Source organism: Cololabis saira, chromosome 16 (assembly GCF_033807715.1).
Source record: "Cololabis saira isolate AMF1-May2022 chromosome 16, fColSai1.1, whole genome shotgun sequence".
Classification (NCBI taxonomy): domain Eukaryota; kingdom Metazoa; phylum Chordata; class Actinopteri; order Beloniformes; family Belonidae; genus Cololabis; species Cololabis saira.
In genome coordinates this window covers 30359375-30378871 of record NC_084602.1, presented here as the reverse complement: position 1 = coordinate 30378871, position 19497 = coordinate 30359375, and the positions used below count along the sequence as shown (strand labels likewise).

General features: G+C 37.2%; 1 protein-coding gene across 1 annotated transcript in view; it reads left to right on the top strand.

The window, feature by feature from the left end:
- The window catches only part of LOC133462180 (thyroid peroxidase-like), a 62878-nt gene that overhangs the window by 40412 nt on the left and 2969 nt on the right, over positions 1-19497 (top strand). Inside the window, exons 10-13 of the mRNA XM_061743322.1 lie at positions 4063-4300; positions 4388-4596; positions 4696-4874; positions 17813-17873. Of these exons, the coding sequence (XP_061599306.1) occupies positions 4063-4300; positions 4388-4596; positions 4696-4874; positions 17813-17873 (687 nt within the window). The remainder of the gene's footprint in view (positions 1-4062; positions 4301-4387; positions 4597-4695; positions 4875-17812; positions 17874-19497) is intronic.

The following is a 19497-nucleotide window of genomic DNA, read 5'->3' as shown; positions in this document are numbered from 1 at the left end:
GAACCGTGGGAGTGGGTCAAGTCAGTGAATGCTGCTGACCGTTGCGGGAAGTTCCACCAGTAATCATCAGAAGAAAGCAATGGGTGGATTCTGTCTCGCTCTCATGACTGAGAGGCAGGAAAGCAGAGGGAGAGAGTATTGGACATGCATTTTTTTTTTTTTTATATGCATATATAGGCAGTTCCACAATGGGCAATAGCCAGTTTGCAAGTCCTGCAGCTCTTGTGAGCAGTTTAGACAGATAATCAGGACTAAAGACACAGGTGACAGATCAGCCAGCCGGCTTTGGCCCAGAGCCCAGAGCTTCCACAGTATCCCATTAAGTGCAAATGAGCCTGAGAGATGGCTAGCGTTGTTTAAATGGTGTTTAAAGGTCACTTTTGAAATGTTCACAGTCACACTTTTTCTCACTTGCTGTGTTGCAAAGTGTTAAACAGATTTTGTGTCTGAAAGCAACATGTGTGGCATTTGATGACAAATGCCTCTGTCAAGACACTCATTATGGTAATCGAAGAGAGCAGGTTTAACTCCTTCCTTCTAAGTATTCATTCCCTGGAGGTACATATTGAGGTTGGCTTATTTAGAAAAATCTAAATAAGCTACGCGTAACCATTTATTACATTGGCATGGCCAGAACGTCATAACTTTAAAAAAGAGTAAGTATTAAAGGTCTTTGTCTTTGTGTCTTTTGTTGGTCTGTTGATGTGTTTATTTTCAGCAAGTTAGACTGTTATGATGGTGTTCTCACAGTTTTCCGTTAAAAGTCACCCAGATGGCCGTAACTTATCCAGAATATTGCTGCCAGACTTCTTACTAACACAGAATGGTGAATATCAGAAAATCAATACTGAATAAATAATAATGACAATAATAACATACAGTACTACAATGCATTATATATTTATATTATATTTAACAAAACCTAAATGTAAGGCAGAAACACTAAATAAACAAGTAATGTACGCTGCGTGTGATTAACTCAATTGCAGAATGTCAGAGTGGACACATCAGTAAGCAAACAAATGTATTTTGAAAAATAGAAATTGCACAGTTTATAATAAATTGTGCACCAATCACATAAAATACTTTGGTATACAAAGGAGGTTTTAGCTGACTCAGTGATTGAAAGGTCCTGTAGTAGCAAAGCAAGCTTTAATCATCACCCCACTACAACCATGCTTGATGGTGCTGGTTTTCTCCAAATGTACATCTGAACTGTGGCTACACATCTTCGTCTTGGTCTCATATTTCATGATGTTCAAGTCTACCAGCTTGTTCTGGTGCGAGTTTTCAAACCTAAGCTTTACTGCCATACTTTTGGCGATCCTTCCAAACAAGTCATATTTGTTTAATATTAATTTTTAAATAGTACTTCTCAAATGTTCAAGGCTGTCGAGTCAAAATACGAAAGCTAATGCAGCTGTTATTATGCTTCAATCCAATCTTTCTTAATAGTTAATGTGTTTATATTACAGTTTAAAATATATGTTTTGTGTTTTTTCTATTCCTCTTTGAAGCACTTTGAATCGTGTTAAAATGGTGCTATGTAAATAACCTAGCCTTGTCTGGTTTAAACTCCAAAGATTTTACAAATCACAGCCTATTAACAAATCTTTTTGAGTATCATTTCATACGTTTGAAAAGCTTTTTGGGTCTCAAATGGGAGCCATATCAAACCTAATGTGAAGATTACTCATGTGAAAATAGAAGATTTAGGTGTGTGGAGCTAGAAAGGGGCCCACTGTGGCAAGGTACTCAATGTAAAATAATCTGCTACGCTGCTGCGTATTGAATAAGTCTGTGGTCAAGGTAAGCCTTGTTAGACTCACTTTCAATGTTTACTACAACAAAAATGATGCGATAAATAATTTCTTCAACCTCATATTTATAGATGTGGGTTCATTCTATCTGAAGAGAATCTAAAAGACCTGATTTTCAGCGGTACCCCCCCATACTCAAATGTTTGAATACTGTAGACAGTATGTTATTGTAGCATAACTGACATATCACCACAGATGTCTACTTTTATTTTGGTGACACTGCAGTTGATGATGGTGACATTATTGAATTTTGTTGATGATAAGATTGTCCATAAATCTGCACCCGTCTGCCATCTGACTGTTGTAGTTTCATCGGTGGGAGACAACTGTCAACCGTAGCGATTTTGGTGACACAACAGTTGGTGGTAGTGAAGTTATTGAACATTTTCATATGGGGACCTCAATTTGCAGATTGTCCCTAAATTAGCGTCAACCATTTGCATACTGTTTCATTGGATGGACAGAGGCAACATGCTTTTACATCTCTTTATTTAGGAGTTATTGACCGCAGAAGTTGGAATCTGTGAATATATGTCCAACCTTACCAGACCCTCTGCTTCTGATTCTCCTCATATCATGCCGAGCACAGAACCTTTTGATGCTCATTTCCGAGGTTTGCAGGATAACCATCTGCTGCAACATGCAGGAGATTTCGGCATGTGTGTCAAACCGTTGTTGAATAAGTCCTCGATCAAACTAGTATTTGATTCCATTGCCACCCGGACTACAGTTCTACCCGGACTGCTGTGCATAAAGCCATCTCCAGGTCACATAAACCTGACCAATATTAGAATCAAAATCAGTCTTGTGGCCCGTTTTTTCATTTTGTATTTTTGATCTAAAGTCTGAGTCTAAAATTAAAATATAAAAAAAAACAGGCATCTTTTTTAGTTTTTTGTATTGGATTAAAAAACGATAAACACAATAAAACGTCTTTTTTATGTATTTATTTTAATTTTTGATGAAAAATTCAAATAGAAAGAACGAATGATACACATATTGTAGTGGTCAAAATACGTTACAAATGTAATCTACTTGAAATTACTTTAAAATCTATTGAAATTGTGTACACCAAAGGATTTTAGTGATATATTATTGTTACCGAGACGTGCTGCTGAAATGCACGTAGAACATGGTTTTATGTTGTCTTGGTTAAGTAAACAAGGATTGACAAAGATTTGGTCTGCAAGGTGTGTTGCTCCAACTTTTATTTACAGCATGTTTTATCTTCAAGGGGCCTCCACAAATATTATCTTGCCTTCTTCTTATGCACCCTCTAACTGGATGCTGATAAAAATCCAGATTACATCTCTTCTTAGATGCAATGTCCTTGAATTTTAAAATTGGATCTCAAAATGGAATTCAATGAGTCAGAAAAAGGTTTTCCATCTTAAATGAGAAGGTGGCAGCAGTTCTTGAGCTTTTGCTGTGTCATGATATCTGCATTTTTTTCAATGCATACCAGAGTAGGCATAGAAAATAGTGTGTTCCTATAAAAACAAGTGTTCCTGAGCCCAGGCTGTTTTTTCCCTTTGTAATGTTTTTTTATTTTATTTTCAGTGGCGAGTAAGGACTTAAATGTCTGAAATTTTCAATGTTTTTTTTTTTTTAATACTTCTTATGTCAACAGTATTGTTGTTGCTAGAAATATTATCCAGAAAACTTCAATAGCAAATGTTAAGCTAATATGCTTTCTGTATTGCTTTTAAATGAATAAACATTAATGGTGCTCTTATGATCAAAATCATTTGTGAACTGTTTTGAAATACAATATTTTTAGAAGTTCATAAGACCAGCAAACATCAGCTGAACAATAAAACTAAAAATAACTTTGCTACTCAGTTGACAGCAATGTTGGTTATGGCATGCAACTATGAATTCAGGTAAACCGAGAAATATATTGGTCTTTCTATGCATGAGAAAACATGGCTGCAAAACCCCACATTAACAGGTTCTCCACCTGAAATCCTTTTTAAATTGTGGCAAGACCTGACACCAAACATTGATAATCTTCCAGTTTCTGTTATGAATCCAAAAAACAAGATAAATGTCGTTGATAAAACAGTGTTGTCGGGCGGCTTTCATTCAGGTAACTAGCACGCTGCTAATCCTTGTTTCTAGCAGAGCTAAGCAAACAACTTCACTACACAAATCTGGTATAATTCACCTCATCTAATTCTTGAGAGGAAAGCAATAAGTGAAGGACACAGTGAAACCACAATGTGCTGAAATTACTTTTCAGGATACAACAAATGGCGGGAATTCTGTGGACTACCGCACATTGAAACACTGGATGATCTGACAGAGGTCGTGAGAGAAGGAAGGGTTGCTGAGATGATACAGAATTTGTACAAGCATCCCAACAATATTGATGTGTGGCTCGGAGGGCTTGTTGAAACATTCTTGCCTGGCTCAAGAACTGGACCGCTCTTCGCTTGTCTGATTGGGAAGCAAATGAGAGCGCTCCGTGATGGTGACAGGTACGGTACATTTTCAAAAATTAAGATCAAATGAAATAAAATTAATAAAAGTAGACCTAATCACATTAGTTTCTTTTTTCTTTTTAGGTTTTGGTGGGAAGCTGAGGGTATTTTCACGCAACAACAGAGAGATGAACTTCTAAAAAGTTCTCTGTCTCGTGTCATCTGTGACAACAGCGATATACATGAAGTCCCTGCTGACTCCTTCAGATTTGGGAAATATCCTGCTGGTTTTGTCAACTGTAATAATATCCCATCAATGAAGCTTGAAGCTTGGAGAGAAGAGAAAAGCCATGGTGAGTCATAACAATGTTGGGTGAAAATTATTAGAAAAACAACATTCCTTTGAATTTTCCTAATATTAAAGTCATCTTCTTTTTTAACCTCAATTCCACATCTAAAAGGGTGTGGCTCTCCAAGACAGATAAAGGATGGGGATTATACACTGACCGCTAAATCTGGAAAACTGATTGCTCTGTACTCCTGTTACCATGGTTTCAAATTAGAGGGTGCTGTTGAAATAGCCTGCGAGGGAAATCAGTGGTCTGGTGAGCCCCCTCACTGCACAGGTAAGGTAATTGCTTTTGACAGGGATTTGCAGTGATTTCGGTTTGAAGCAGCTTAACATAAACAAAAGATTTCACTGTTTCCTCATTAATATTATATATTGGTGCTGCAGTGCAGGATAAATTCAATAAAGTAGATCGTAGGAGCTCAGCACAGACTTCCCTCAGCTTCCAGCTCCGCTGTCCCGTATGGAGCTTTACTGCTATCTGCTGGTCTAATGTAGAAAGGAAACTTTTCTACCTTGCTAAAGTGATCATATTGAACCATTCAGACACTGGTCACTTTTCTGTTAATGTTCCGCACGCTTCATTCAGAAATGCCTCATGGGGCATGCATGACATTTGCCATTTCTCCAAAACTAGCCAGCAAATTCAGTGCGATGTTTTTATAAAGTCACCATTTTCACATAATAAATTTGAAATCTTTTTAATTTGAATTCTTTCAGTAAAAATGCTCTTTATGAAATGTATCTAGAGGCTGACATAGGGGTTTTTCTATAGCTGATTATGCTGATTATCAAACAGTGGCCAGTAATGCGCCAACACAATAGTTGGCCTTATATTATCAGTCTTTTTCTGATGTTGTCTTAATAAAGGGACTAAAAATAAAACAGGATGCTAATTTAAACTTTAATAAAACAATAATAGTAGGCTTGACTATGATTTTTAACAGCTGTGGAAGAGTCATTCAGACATGACACCAACACCTTCATTTGCCACAAGATGGATAGAATAAAGAACTTGTGTAAAAGAGCTTTACTGTACATAACTCTAAAGCTGACAGATAGAAGAGCTGAACCTACAGGATAGTCTAGATAGAACATAACCTTAAAAAAACAATTGTCACTGCTACACAGTGACGTTTGTATAGACAAAAGAGAGAAAATAAGAACTTGAGTGCTGCAATCAGCCTTCTCATCCACCTCTCTGCATAAAAACAAGCTAAAGCACAGCTTCAGTTAAATTGGCTCCAGACTGGGATCCATTATATTAAAAAGAGCTTAATGTATTTAAAACATGAGAGCAAGAGACAATGTTATGCTTTTATATCCTGTTAAAGTGATAAGTAGGGCCCGAGCACTGACAGTGCGAAGGCCCTATTGTATCTGAAGGAATTTTCCTTTTTTTTTTTCAGACGAAATGAGGGCCTTTTTGCCCCCAAAAGTCACCAAATTTTGCACGCAAGCCAGGCCTGGCGAATAATGTGATATTTAATGGTTTACATTAATGGGCGTGGCAAGGGTGCGAGGGCCCGTTCATCGCTGCTTGCAGCTTTAATTTGACTTGTCTTTCAAATGTAAAACACACTTGAATTTTAAGTATATTGTAGCAGAAAAACTTAGTTGTTTGTTGCTTGTTAACAGCATTTATAGGCAGAAGAAACCTGCTGGTCAAAACATTAAAAAAATAAAGAAAGACGTATCAAAATTTTAAATCAACAATAATTGCATTACTTCTAATAAATATCCCGGTATTCAATCATTAATAGTCAAGAGCATCAATTAAAACATTCTTAATTAAATTATCAATAATTAATTAATTTCCCATTAGATGTTGGCACTGTTGTGCTAGTGGAAAAAAATAAAATAATAAAATCAAAAAAGAAATCATGTTTTATAAGGTAAACAGAGACCATCAATCAAAAAGAAACAAAGTTGGGCGGTAACACAAGCGCTGCACCTGATAATATAGAAAGTATTCAGGTGACGACAGAAGGCTTTTTGTGGTATGGTACAACAGATTGTGATTGGCTGGTTTTATTTTGATGTGACATTCAATCAACCATGCCCTTTTTGTCTTGTTTTTCCCACAGAGACATCACTAAGTTGTTAACAACAGAGCAGGTGGAGATGCGTCATACCTTGTAACAGAGCGTCAGGAAACATCACCATCAATATCATTGTTTTCTGTTTTTTACTAATTCAGTTGATTTAAAATCTGTCTTGAAATAAAAAAAATACTTGGAATTTGATAATTACATATTTCACATCCTGTAATTTCCTCAGTGTTTGATTTTAATCCTTCATAACTGTAACTTCTATCCTTTTTAATAAAAATTTGGATTAAATTTCAATCATTCTATTCACATTTAAAAACACTTTATTGATCCCCAAAGAGCAATGATCATACTCTCATTTGATGACTTTTTTGGAACCATTATAGACATAGTTTTCTCAAATAATATTGACATTATTTACATCACTGGGTCTTTCATTTCTCAAATAAAGTCAAACCCCCATCAACACCACGACTGCAAACTGACCAGTATGTACAGTAGTTTACAGTGATTTCTCCTACAATCATATATTTAGTCCCTGTGAGAAAAAGCATTAGTAAAACTGAGGCCAAAACACTAGCTGGCTGTTTTGAAATAGCATACCCACACAAGAGCAGATGGTACTTTTCCACTTTGAAACACTGCCAAATTACTCACATAACACCTCTCCGAACAAAGGGGGAAACACATTTAGATTGTGTGAATGCTGGTGTTTACCGGTCTGTCTTGTAGTGTAACCCAGGAGTTAATTAAAACACACCCAATGGTATGTTGGGCAGGTAGGTACATCTGATAGATGCCAAATGAATGTCACTTTTGAATACCTCTGTTTATTACTTTCTCTCAAGGTTTACAAAATAAGGGAAAGTATAATCATCTTTGTGTGAGACATCTGTCTTTCATGTTTTGCACTTGCTCACTCCGGACTGGGAAACAACATAAAGCCCTTACATAGTAGCTTTTCTTTGCACAACATCGTTTTCCTGGTCTCGGTGCCTGCACGTAAGAGCTGCTTTCTGGAAAGGCATAAAATCTGATCAACTCTTTTTTTTTTCACCTCCCAGGGGTAGATTAGAAGACGTAAAAAAGGAGAGACCAGTTGTGTATGAAAGGACCCATCCCATAACAGAGTGAAAAATGTTAGAATTCTGTAACTATTATTACATAATATATATCACTTTCTATAACTTTCTATAACTTTCGCTGCACCTTCACAGGGGAGGAGGAGACATTTTTGTCTGCATGCGCATCATTATTTCTATTCACTTGGCCAGAAACCTGCGCTGAGACGCGACACTGAAAAGAGCCTTGCAAATTTGAAGTCTCTTCAGATTTGAAAAAATGCAGAAAGTAGTTTTAGAGTATTAGATGAGGTGGCTATGCTAGAGGGTTTGGTTCAGTTGCCTGATTGATGTCCAGCCCCATCATGTGCTAAATGTCCCCGGGTAAGGCAGTGAAACCCAATGGCCTCTCATAGTGCTGGTCCAATCCCAAGAAAAATGGGAAGGGTTGTGCCAGGAGGTAAGACAGATGAATTTGATGATCTGTTGTAGCAACATCTACAAAAAAATAAATGAAAAAGAAGCAGGAAGCTGTTTTAGAAAAGAGATCCAAAGAGGCTGCTTGAGAACAGTAAGAAAGCATTGCTTTATCAGGCAACACTGCACTGCACTATATGCCTACAAAGTGACCATCCATACAACGCATTCAAGAAACACAAGTTTACAAAAAACGGTGAATAAAATGATCCTAATGGGTGGTTGAACTGTCAACATTTCATCAATGTCAGAATATAGCTTTTGGACTGACTTTTTCAATTCGTCAATGTCAAAGATCATCTTGTCAGTTTCAATCCCTTGGCCCAAATGATGTGTGATCGCTATTTCAACACGGTTTTTCCCCCTGATATCATAGCATTAAAGGCGTATCTCATCTTATATTGTCTTAAGTACTAACACCTTTTAAAAGCAACACAACTTGAACTAAGAAGATAAACCCCCTACGGCAGGTTCTGTGCTTAGACTAGGTTAATATGATACACTGATGAGGTGGAAAGAGAGTGACCCTGATAATTTTAACGTTTGGAAAAACTTGTTCCTCTGTGGTACACCCCTCAGGTGTGCAAATGCTTTAAGCCTGCTAAAAACATTGTAAGCAAATCAAGATTGCCAAAATACCATTCCAGTTGGCACGCTGTTGTGCATGATCAGCAAAAATGCTAACTTAATTATCTTGCTATTTTATCTCATCCACCTGCTCACGAAACAGATTGACCAGTTTTGCTGAACTAGGTTATCACAACACTTCACAGAAATGTTTTGTTTGGTGTGGCAATTATATGTAGAGCCTGCAATGAAAACATGCTGAATATCTTTTGAATTCCAAGACGTAACACAAGATGCTGAAAATCAAGTGCAGCAAGTTTCACGACTGGCGGTTACCCTCAGTCAGTTTTGTAGGATCTTCCCTTTAATGTGCCTAAATATTAAGCCACTCAAAGGTCTCAAACCCAAATTAGCATGATATTAGGATGATATGACACAACCACTACTGTTTCCCCACTTTGTATTTCCAGTGTAGAAAAACGATTAGTTCACAAATACTTAAAATCTGGGAACAGCTGTCAAGGACAGTTTTTATCCATGTTGAATAAAAGTCACACATCTGAGGTGACTTGTCCGTTACAAGTGTTCATCCACAGTCTGAATGCTCAGCTGGTCATAACTACCATCACCTGCTCGCTCGATTTAGTGCAATGCTATATAATATTAAATGTATTTACCTTAAGTCGAGCTTACATTCACCAAAGGTAAGTGAATGGTGTGACTTTTTCAGACATCACATGACTCAATCTAGAGTCTTCTGGTCATAATTTGATTTAAAATAGATTATGTACAAAACTAAATGTATGATCTTGTGTGAAATTAAATCCCAATTGCAGTGTTGAATGTTCATCTACATTTTAGTGCTGCCAGTCTAACTTTATTTTTAACATGCATGAACACTTCCAGAATAGTGCTACTCAAGTGGCAGCATGTTTCATCTTTCTTCATCTCCTTTAGCGAATCTGAAGAAACCCAACTGAAGACTGTATTGTTGAATGACAATCATTTGAAGAGGATACTCAGTGTTCTCCGTGATGTTTCTCATTTTATGAAGAACAGTCAGCCTTCTTTATCTTTCTTTTTTTTTGTCACTGGCTTAATGTCGATGAGTTAAAGAGGATAAGATAAAGAGCAGGTAAAAAATGTAACGCAAAAAGTTTTTTTTTTCATTTTCTTTTGTTTTTGTTTTTAAATTACAGGGGGAGTTGATGATCCCTGTGAGGTGGGATGGATTAGCATTTTTTGGATTTCAATATCTCCTAACATGGATTTTGGACAACACAGATGGACAAAAGACCTCAGACAGAATAAGAAGTGTGGGAGTGCCTGAAGTGTGTGCTATTATTAGATTGTGTAATCCTGGGCATGTGGCTCTGAAGGAACACCTCTGCACCCCAGACGGTGAACTGTTAGCTCTGACTTTCCATGCATGCATATTACCGAGAGAATAAACCTGTGACACCTGCCGGTGCTGCATGTGATGCTAGGCGATAAAGACAATACTCTAATGCCTTCATGAGTAACTCTTGCAGTGGCGATTCCTCTAAGACTGCAAGGGAAGCTCAGCTTCTTCTAAAATGTCAAAAAATAAGTGGTCAAATATGTACCGTTGTGTTTACATTTCATTGACTATATATATGCGCTGGAACGCGATCGCCTCTAGTTCAGAATCAGCCTCTTATCACAGGACACAGACGCGACTTTCCTCTCATTCATTTCTGCAGCTTCACAGTAACAGTGCAGAAGCTCAGCGTCCATGGGAAGCATGGAGTGGGTTGTTCCACTGCAGCCAAACAGACCGTCATTGGATAAATGCTCGGTTTTGTCCTGCCCATCTGAAGCTCAGCGTCTCTGGGGGTCTATGGGGCAGTGGGCGTGGCCTCGGCTGACCTGGACGCTGCATGATGATTGGATGATTTGTCTGAGGCTGAATCCCTTTCTGATTGACAGCGAAATGAGTGAATCAACGATCTTGATATATAAACACTGCCGGAGAAGTTTTGTAGCTTCATTCCGTCATTCCGAGTTGATCTGGAGAGTTTGGAAATCCTCGTAGTGACTTTTGTCTTTGTTAAAACGATAAGCGACACATTCAACTTGTTTCTGGTGTTTGGAGAATGTACTGGTGTTATTGGAGACTCTGACTTCTGTTGCTCTACAGTTATTGTCCCGTAGAGCAGCGGGTGCTGGTGTGAGCCGCTCCACCGTTGCAAAGCATTCACAGCCGGTCAAACTAGCCTCACACAGCAGCCCCGGCTAGAGAGCGAGTGAGCTGCACATACAGTAATGGCAGACAATTTGAACATTGTCGACCAGATTTTGGCGACCCCTTTTGAAAGTCTTCCTTAGGAGAAACTGAAAGTTAAACAGCAGGGCAGATCAACACCTAAAGTTAATTTGGTGCAAAGAGTGGGGAAAAGTAACAGATCTTTTCAGCAGTCCTGGTATGACAAAGTAAGCTGGCTGACTGGAAGTGCTGTGACAAATAAAATGTACTGTTGGCCATGCCTCTTGATGAAACCATCTCAGGGATGTGTTGTCTGGTCAAAAGTGGGTTTTGTTGAAAAGGAACGGAGGGTAGAATTCACATAAACTGACACAATTTATGATACAAGGCTTCCCCTCCTTAAAAGACCAGCAGCCGCCACTGAACTCTTGCAATAATTGAATATCTCTTTGGGATTAAAAAAGTATTATTCAATTCATTTCTGGTAAATTCCTTCAATTCATATTGGCTGAACGGAATTCACTGAATAATCAACTTTTACCCATTTGGAAAATGTATATATTACCTTTTTATATATTACATATTATATATTTTATATATTACCATTTTTATATATTACCATTTAATTAATTAAATCATTGTTTTCTAGTTCATATTAGTACATGCTATGGATCTAATAGGCACCTGAACCTGTAGCCAAATGTTTCAGACCTGTGTATTACACTCACAGATGGGTGCTCGCACTATGGTTAATCTCATAGTGACTAAACTGCTGTTGTCAAATCCTTAGAGCCAGTTTTCTTTATCAGCTTCATAGCTTGAGGTTTTTGGTTTATCATATTATGTTTTATCTTATTGTATTTCACAAAAATGGAAAAAATGTAATATGAAAATCGAAAATTCTAGGAACAGAAAAGAAAAAAGACAATTCTGCGGTGAACAACAAGGCTTATAATAACCACTCCCCCACCCAACGTGCACTCAAAAGTGATATCTCGGCTAGACCCCTTGTGACAATAGGTTGGAGGAAGTGTAAAAAGCTGACCGATAGACACAATCAACAAAGTACTATGATTACTGAATCAACCTTGTGCTTCTCTGACAATACCGACTACAGCTGGGCTAGTACATCATTACATCCACATCATCCCCATATGGATATGTGGGGAAGTTATCACACATGGTGGTTTCAAGTAACGTGTTGTCTAATAATACCCATCTTTGAGGTCAATGTTGTTGTTTTTTTATAGACAACTGTAAAGTCTTATAACTAATGCTGTCAAGTGATTAGAATTTTTTTGCGATTCAAAAATTAAGATATGTAATTTATTTATCTAATTAATCTCTTTTTTAATCACACCTAAAAATTGCAGAGAAAAGCAGTCACGCCCAAACATAGTGACAGGCAATCAATGTCCACTTCAAGGTGGGACTGACCATTGTTTTCCACCCTTAACCACTCAAGCACAAACACAGATTTCATAATAAAGGCAACTCGCAAACTGGAAAAGTAAAGTTATGGATTAAAAAAATAGATTTATCGATTTAAAAACATAACGCGCTAAATATGCCTGTAATTACCTAATCGCAATTAACCCGCTAATTTTACACCCCTACTTATAACTGCACTTAGCATGGATTAAAAAGAAAATCTCTGTATAAACAGATCAACATTTGCCTTAAAGAGAACACCAGAGAACACTCATTAAAAAATTACTGCTGCTGCTGCAGATCTATTGTTAAGGTGTGTGCCACACCATATGAGTCAGAGGCATACATGGGTGTGTTCACTTTTACCCAGCAGGTGACCTGTTGATTGAGTATTTTCTTTTTCACAAAGAGGTGTCATTGTTGTTTTTTTCTTCACAGGCTGCTTTATGCTTTGCTAAAATAACAAAAAGAACGTACATATAAAAACATATATGAACAGAGAGTACTTTGTTTTGAAAAAGATGCATACTTTAGACAAAACACAAAGTCAATGTTCCCAGCATAATTCAAGTACATTTCCTATAAAAGAATTTCAGGCGAGAGGCAGTGGTACATCCTGGACAGGTCGCCAGTCCATCGCAGTGCAAAGATTCAGTTCAGTTTGATTCAAAATACTTTTTTTAAGATCAATAGTTGCAGGAGTTCAGATTTAAGACTCTTCAAAGATTTATTGTAGAGCTGTATTGCAGTCCCCGGAACAGAACCAGCCTTCTTTATCAGTTTTTTCAGTTTCTTTAAGTCTTTGGCCCTTACGCCGCACCTCCAACAGATGACTGCAGGATGTGATTGCACTCTCCATGACAGACTTATAGAAAATATTCAAAATCTTTCAGCAAATGCTAAAGGCCTTAAGCTTTCTTAAGAAGTAAAGCCTGCTTTGTTCCTTCTTATAACCAGCATTAGTATTGCATCTCCAGTCCGGTCTGTTGGTCAGGCGAAAACTTAAAGTATTTCTACTCCTCACCCACCTCCACTTCTTCTCCCATGATGGAAAAACTATTCAACTTAATCTTTGCTCTCCTAAAAAAAAAAATATGAATGATTTCTTTATTGTTTGTTTGTTTATTTGTTTTATTGTTTGCACTTGTAAAAAGGAACATTACACAGAGGAAAAAAGTTAAGAAAAGATGTGCAGGAGAGGTCATAAAAATGAGAAAGCTGAATGATTTCTTTATGGATAGATAATAATACATATTTCGACTGGAATGTTGTGTAACATGTTTAGCATCATTTGCATTCTTTTGTTTAAGCGTCATATTTATTGATTGAATGAGAATTTGTCGGCTCCACCCAATGCATACCTACTCCACCTTTTAGCTTTGGACCTCAGTTGTCTCTAACGAGGGTAAAGGAGTTAGACAGGTAAGCTCGACCTGCTGTACATCTTTCTTTAGCTTGTACCACTTTCTGACATACTGTGCAATTAGCTTACACAAGTTGTGCAGAAATAGTAAGTGCATTTTCATCCTTTTTTCAAAATGCTGTAGTAATTTACGTAATGTAATGAAAAGAAAATGTTTTAGAACATTGTTTTTTTTTTTAATCAACAGATTTGGATGAGTTTACCTGCATTGTCTGTAAAATAAATGCATCAGTATAGTAGTATAGCATCAGTGGGAGCAAATGTGTATTTTAGACAGAAAAGAAATGCCACTTTTTTGCTATTTAACTGATTCAAAGACATTTAACCCTTATGCTTCTCTCAGGCCACCTGACACATTTTTTTTATTCTTCTTTCTTGATCTGGTGACTATTATGGTGGTGTTACAGCATATGAAATGATGTTAGGCTATTTCCCTCTTTTTTGACATACTTTTCAAATTTAATGACAGTTACTCTTATCAATCCATTATATCCAGTCGTCGAGTTGTAAAAAGAAATCAGGGGGGGATGGTGGATTTTATCATATGGGGACAGATAATTTGTGCTGATTACAAATAATATAATATATTACAAATAATAGCACTGACCAAAAACACCTGCAGAAATACTGCAGGAATGACATAGCAGCAGTTAAATGCAGCCTTATGTAAGCTTTAAATATCCACTGGGCTTACATCAAATACATCAAAACACAACAATAAAAAACAGTTTTCTGAACTTAATATGCCTCTGTCCTTCACAGGATAAGTAAAATGGATCACTGCAAAAACTCAAAATCTTAAGAGGAATATTGTTATACTTATTTCTAGAAAAACAACAATTTTCACCTGTTTCAAGTAGATTTTAACTTAAAATAAGTAGAAAAATCTGCCAGTGGAACAAGATTTTTTGGCTTGTAATGAGAAGATAAATATCCTAATTTTTCTCCTTATTTAAAGTGAAAATGTACTTGAAACAGATGAAAATTGTCAAATAAGTTATTTTTCTGGTGTTATTTTTCTGGTGATGACTCTAAATGTTGAAAAAGCAGTAAAACCACATTCATTGATGAAATGACATAAGGGATGGAAAGGGGGGATGGCAGTTTTACAGGGGGGATGATTTTGACCGTTTTTTATTTCAGGGGGGATGCCATCCCCACTCATCCCCCCTCAACTCCAGTACTGTGTATATCCTAGTAAAACTTGAACTTTCTCTGGGTCATTAAGCCAAAAATGTAAATGCAAATCAAAATAAACTCCTATAAAATCTATAGCCCCTTTCACACAGCCAGTTCGAGGCGGGAACGTTGCGCCTTTAAGCCGCCTCGCTGTTCTGTCTGAAAGTCACGGAGGCGGAATGGGGGGGCCAAGTGGCCCCACCAATAAGCCGGCAGCGGAGGTAGTCACAGAGCCGTCACAGAGACGAAACGGGGTCTGTGTGAATGACACAGCCGGCATGCCGCTGACATGACGGTCGGACTGACGCTGTCGTCACGCCTCTGATTGCGGAACGCCGGCATGCTGTGTGAATTTACAGACGGGAGCGGCGTTATGCCGGCGTTGTATGGTTCTGTGTGAACCAACAAAGGCGGCGTATTGGCAGGACTTCTTTACACCAATATTGCGGAATCTCTGTGTGAAAGGGGCTTATCTCTCTCTTTCTCTCTCTCTCTCTCTCTCTCTCTCTCTCTCTCTCTCTCTCTCTCTCTCTCTCTCTCTCTCTCTCTTTCTCTAAGCATGATTAATCGTATGTTGGCCATAGTTTAGTTAACTCGCGATTAATCGCATATTAATCGCACATTTATTCACACATTTTTTGCTGATCTAAATTACCTTAAGGTATTTTTTAAAATGTTTTTAATACTGTTAACAACCTGAGAAAGGGCAAATATGCTGCTTTATGCCAATGTTTATTCAACTTTCCACAAAAAAAAGCTTTTGACCTGAATGTAACGTTCCTTCATAAATACAAACACAATGTAGTCCCCAACTTTACACTTGTAAAGACTAACTTAAAATTCCTTGTTTTTTTAACCAGCTCAATGTAAAACAATGAACCATATGCATTGGTCAGTTCAATTTTCCATGTAATTAATTGTCTGCTTTTGACGGAGGGGGGGGGGTGCGCTCTCTGCATCGGTCGTGACTCGACGTACTTTGATGGTAATTAATTTCAAAATGACAGTAGATGCAAATAACTTTAGTCTTATCCAGCGAACCATCTGGCATCTTTTTGAAAGTGAACTTGTCGTTCAAAAGTCCCTTTCCATTCTCCATCTTTCCCTGCTTTTCAAAAAAGTTCACGCAGTAGTCCACCATACCTTTCCTCAAGCTACGGGTGCAGTCGACAGCCAGAAATTATATAATGCGCGTTTTTTGTTTTTTTTATCCTGTGCGTTAATCGTGCGTTAAAAAAATTGTCGGCGTTAAGAGGACGTTAAGTTAAAGTGTTATTAACGCGTTAACTTTGACAGCCCTAATATATATACATACATATACTGTAAATGATGGTGATAAAATATATATTGTACCTTTTTTCTGCATAAATCTCTTAAACCACTCAGCTCTGCTGGTGCTGGTGATGAAAGTCTTGGATATGTTGAAAAATAACATCAACATTGAATTTCACTGCATCATTATTTTTCATGTGGTGTCAGACTTAAACTGTTGTATGCTCTGTTTACCCTTGATCCAATCATGTTCCAAAACTAAAGCGCAAAAACCTCTACTGTAGCAAAATCAATGTTATTGCTATTATCTGATATATCAAGAAAAAAACAAACAATGCCACATCCTTCCACTATGAAATATATGCAAAATATCCCATCTTCTGTGTTTTTTTTAAATAAAACAAGTGGCATTTTAAAACGTTTGTCATTTTAAATTCCGAAAAGTATTGCATATTCGGTAGTTTTGATCAGCGCTTAATCGGTTTATCAGATTTTTGAAGAAAAAAAAAGTGTGATTATTAGCAATTTTCTTTTTTTTTTTTTTTTGCATGTGCAGGTGTAAAATTAGGGTTATATTTTTTTTTGATGAGAATAAATTATTAAAAGAGACCAAAAAGATACCTGCAAAATGTTACATGATATCTCAAAAGTTTCTCTTTTGCTTAGAATCTCAAACCATTGTTCTTGGTATAAAATGATAAACTGACGATCATTAAGTGGATCAGCGCTTCTTTTCTCACAATGGGTGGGCCCAGCACTTCAGTGAAAGTTCTACCGCTCATAGTGCTCGGAATTGGTAAGTATCCCTCAGGAGGAGGGTAATCAATTTAATTTTCATATGCCTGAATACTTGGGGAATATTTGGATATTTTCTTATTTTTATTTTTTAATCCCTTCAGCATCACTTTCATCCCTGGCCACAGCAATCGTAAGTCTCATCACGAAAACTGTTTTACAATACACAAAGATATTTGTTAGATATATTATTAATATTTTTGCACTCTTAATTTCTTTTCTTTTAGCCCTACACACAAGGTAATGAAACAAAACTTTCTTAAGGTACAGTATATACAATTTCTTTAATAAACTCATTGAAAGAATTAATGCTGTTTCTTGCGGTTTTATTAACAACTGTAGGTCCAGGTTTACTGACAACTGAAAACAGGTCTGCATACAAATTCATGATAAATGTTTTACTTACTTTTACCAAACACATGTCTGAACGGGATGGTTGTTATTTCAATGATAATTTATTGATTTTTGTTTTGTGTGTGTGCGTGGGTTTTGTTTTTTTATTTTTAAAGAGTTGCTTCCACTCCACGCAAAGACTTCCAGAAAACTTGCCAAGCAGTGAATCTACAAGATACCAGTCAACGTGTAAGCATTTTGAATTCGTGGTTGCAATAAATGATAAATTACCCCTTTTCGGACAATCAGTGAAAGTTGTGTCCAGGATGTGTTGATCAATGTCACCCCCTTGTGTTCAGCTGGTGAAACGTGGACTTTCCTGCCTCTGTCATTGTTCTCTTCAGATATCTGAAGCTGTGGACACACTGGTTGGGGAGCTGTCCTGTAAAAGCGGCAAAAATGCGAGTCTATCAGTGGAATTGTCCAGGGAGGTGGAACAGAACCTAAGATGGATTGTAGAGTCAACTCTAAAAGTCTTGTTGGACTTGGTACTGAAGGTTTTTAGTTTTTAAAATAAAAAACACATTTGTGCAATTCACAATTACTACAGATCAGTTTGATGAAAGCTGAAAAGATTTTTAAGTTATCACATACCAGTAAAATGTCAGTGCTACAGGAATTAAATAGGCTGCAGTTGGGTTATAATTATGAGCTAAAATCAGTTACAATTCCTTAGTTTTACTGTTAAATGCTGGATACGTGCTAATAATGTTGAGCAGACCTTTTTTAAATAACATTAATAATGCATTCATATGGCAAAATGTGCTAACTACAGCTTGTTTCAGGGTTTAACTGCAACTGTGTATTATAACAGGGCACCAATGAATCTCAGTTAAATGTTCTGGATGTATTTGGAGTCCTGGACAGTCTGAATATGGGCGACTACAATGATCTGACATTCATCAGACTGTGGTTCTCACTAAAGATGGCTCCTTTTTTGCCCTACGTCAATCAAAGATTCCTAAATCAACTGGGAAATATGAATTTCACCTGCACTTCTTTCCAACAACTGTAAGTGAATAAGTTGACTGGTGCCAATTGCTTGTTAATATTAAAATATTCACATGATGCTTTTCACTTCCCTAAAAATTCCAGTCCGAATCTACATGTAGTTTTCTCACATAAGTATAACTATCAATTAATTCAAAATGTTGTTACTCGAGTCTCTTTAACAGAAAGAGGTTAACTGACTCTATAGTCAACAAAATAATGGTTTCAATGTGATCTTTTATAATTACTGTTGGTATATTGATTTCTGGTTACTCCATCAGCCTCGTGTTTGACTTGCAAATCCGACCTGTGACATTTTTAAACCCTCAGCATCAGAGGGGGCAAGCCTTCCATGTCAATTTGTGTTACTACCTTTAAAATATTGGAGCAATACCAAAGTAGCACCCCCGCACTACCCAACACACACACACACAAAGATGCGCACACATATACACACACACGAAAAAAATGTATTAAATAAAATCAGAATATCAAAAAAAAACATTTTTAAACTTTATTGTTTATTTTAGTGATGTTATGTACTACTTGTATTTGTACCTTCCCGCCTGGCAACTGCCGTCTCAATATGGATATCGGCCTGTCTTTCTGATATCTTTGCATTGATTAAATACCGCCACCTTCAGCTAAATATGTCCAAGACTGAGCTTATTGTCTGTCCAGCCAGTCATTCATTACCTCCTCAGATAAGCGTGCAGCTGGATCAAGGCGCATTTATGCATTTAGTTAACTTCTCATCAGAATGAGTTGGAGATTTGTCCAGCTCTCTGCATGACTCTGCACTGAGAAGGCTGCATGCACTCATGCCAAGATGATATTATGATGGAGAATTTATGTACCTAGTTCTGCTGTATGAAGACTGTTGTGTTGGGTGGGAAGGGGGAAAAGAAATAATCTATCATTAGCATGCCAGCACATGTCTCCAACTGGACTCACAGCAGACTGACCAGCACTGATCCATGCTGTACTCTCTATGTCATTTCTTGCTTGTGTTGTTTTCTCAGATATAAGTCGCTTTGGA